This window comes from Hordeum vulgare, chromosome 2H (genome assembly GCF_904849725.1).
Source record: "Hordeum vulgare subsp. vulgare chromosome 2H, MorexV3_pseudomolecules_assembly, whole genome shotgun sequence".
NCBI classification, from domain to species: Eukaryota; Viridiplantae; Streptophyta; class Magnoliopsida; order Poales; family Poaceae; genus Hordeum; species Hordeum vulgare.
Genome location: NC_058519.1, coordinates 186,731,220 through 186,733,238, shown reverse-complemented (window position 1 = coordinate 186,733,238; position 2,019 = coordinate 186,731,220). Strand labels below are relative to the sequence as shown.

At 46.7% G+C, this 2,019-nt stretch overlaps 1 protein-coding gene across 1 annotated transcript; it reads right to left on the bottom strand.

Moving 5' to 3' along the window:
• Positions 1–319: 319 nt before the first annotated feature.
• LOC123429892 lies at positions 320–1,046 on the bottom strand. Its single transcript, XM_045113868.1, has 2 exons — positions 890–1,046; positions 320–803 (listed from the first exon to the last, which is right to left on the bottom strand). The coding sequence occupies exons 1-2, from the start codon at positions 969–971 to the stop codon at positions 571–573; spliced, it is 315 nt and encodes a 104-aa protein (XP_044969803.1). The 5' UTR covers positions 972–1,046; the 3' UTR covers positions 320–570.
• Between the last annotated feature and the right edge of the window lie 973 nt (positions 1,047–2,019).

Genomic DNA, 2,019 nt, shown 5'->3' with positions numbered 1-2,019 from the left:
TTGGGGTTCGATTTAGCTAGTGGTTACCACTTCAATGTTTATTTTGGACCTTTTCCTTGTAAAAATGGAAGCAACAGCCTCAATACCAGCCGGGATACCTTGCGTGAGTAATGCTACATGACCAACGCCAAATGATAAAAAAAAAGACAAAGAATATGAATCTTGACGTCTAGATCATGTGGTTAATTAGATACTAGATGTGAGATAACTATATCACATCTAGATAAGAAAGTAGCAAATATGTAAACGCACAGTCACGCAACTCGCGCGAGAAAATAAGAAGGACAAAGAAATGAAATCACATGCTTTTCGAAAAACTAGTTTGAAAATAATGGTAGGAATTCTTCCAAACACATTACACCATTGCCGGCCTCTATATAGGCCGAGTAACCTAGTAATATCTCTGCCACATTTGTGGCCCGCGAAAAGTACGATGGAACAATCCCATTTGGCAGTACACAAAATATATGGGAATTTTCCTAAGAAAAACAAAATGGAACAAAGAAAACACTTGGCGGCTCCACAGAGAAATTTGACATGGAGGCAGCTAGCACGGTGATGACTGGCCGATTAGCAGCCGTTGCAGCCGCACTTTTGTTGCACGAGGTTGCACTTGCCGCTGGGATCGCAGTTGAAGGTGGAGCAGCAGCTCGTGATCTGGCAGCTGCCCGGGTTCGACTTGGAGCAGCACCGGCACTGGAGGCACGCTGGCGCTCCCGCTGCCAACGTCCCCGCGCCGCCGCCCGGGATCGCCGTCAGCGCGTGCTCAGGCGCCCCCACCGGCACCATGTCCGCATCCCATGCTGGTCATTAGTCACGGCAGAAAAAACAATCAGCGATCATCACAACAGAAAAGGAAACATATGATCTCCGTTATGCGTGTTAATACCTTGAGCTCGTGGGGTGGCGAAGAGGAGCGTGGTGGCTGCGAGAGCGATGGCGATAAAGGCCATCCTGAGGCTACTCGCCATTGCTAGGTGTCCCTGTCTGGGGATGACAAAGATGATCGAACGTCTGCAGGAAGAGAAACGGAGGAATCGTTTGCTTTGACCGATCTGCTGTGACCTTGCTTGCCCCTTGGTGAGAATATATATAGACGAGGATTAATTCGTTCCCAGGAGAGAAATCAAGGCCAGCATTAATTTGTTTCTAGTATTAGTTTTGGACCTTTTATTTGCATTGAATTCATTCTTGATATCAAACAAAATAACCAATCGACGGAGTTTTGCCATATAAAATAATTATAAATACTACTGTATTTCTTTGGCCAACTTTAAATGCGTTTTAAGTTAATGCTAAATATATTTCCTACTTCAAAAATCCATTTGGTCCTTATCTCAAATTACCCTAATTTTATCTTTTTATTTTTGAGTAGACAAATTGCCCTTATTACCTTGCGTGACAACGCATTGGATAGCAAGTTGATTGAGTGGCATAAGAGCAAATCCGACCTTCTATACATGCGAAGACTATCCGAGTAAGCCCGTGGACGCATCCGGATGGCCTCTTGTATCTCATGTTCGGCATTCACATGTCTTAATTCCGGACTCTTAGAGCATCTCTAGCACACCCCATACAATGCCCCGATCCGTAAAATAACCGTCAAAATACAGATTCGTGAAAAAAGATGCCCGATCATACCCTGCAAATGCGTCGGATCCGTAAATATTTTTGCAGGACGCGGTAAAAAGCTCCTCCCGATCTGCAAAAAACCAATTTTCTAGTCCGCTTCTACGGTGCCCTGTATTGAGAGAAAGCAGTTGGCGGGAGCCCAACTGCCATGAAAACTTTCGTGTCTGTCGTCCACGTCCACTGTAGGCCGTCCCGAACGTCGGACGCCCGTCCCGGATGTCACCCCGCCCGTCCTGACGGCCGCCCTCGTGGTCGAATTTAGCGTTGGCGACGGAAGCTAGCTTGCTAGCTCCGGGCTCCTGGATGGATTCCACGACTGGAGTTAGCTAGCAAGCTCATGGATGGATTCGTAGACACCGGAGCTAGCTAGATAGCTCCTGGATGGAT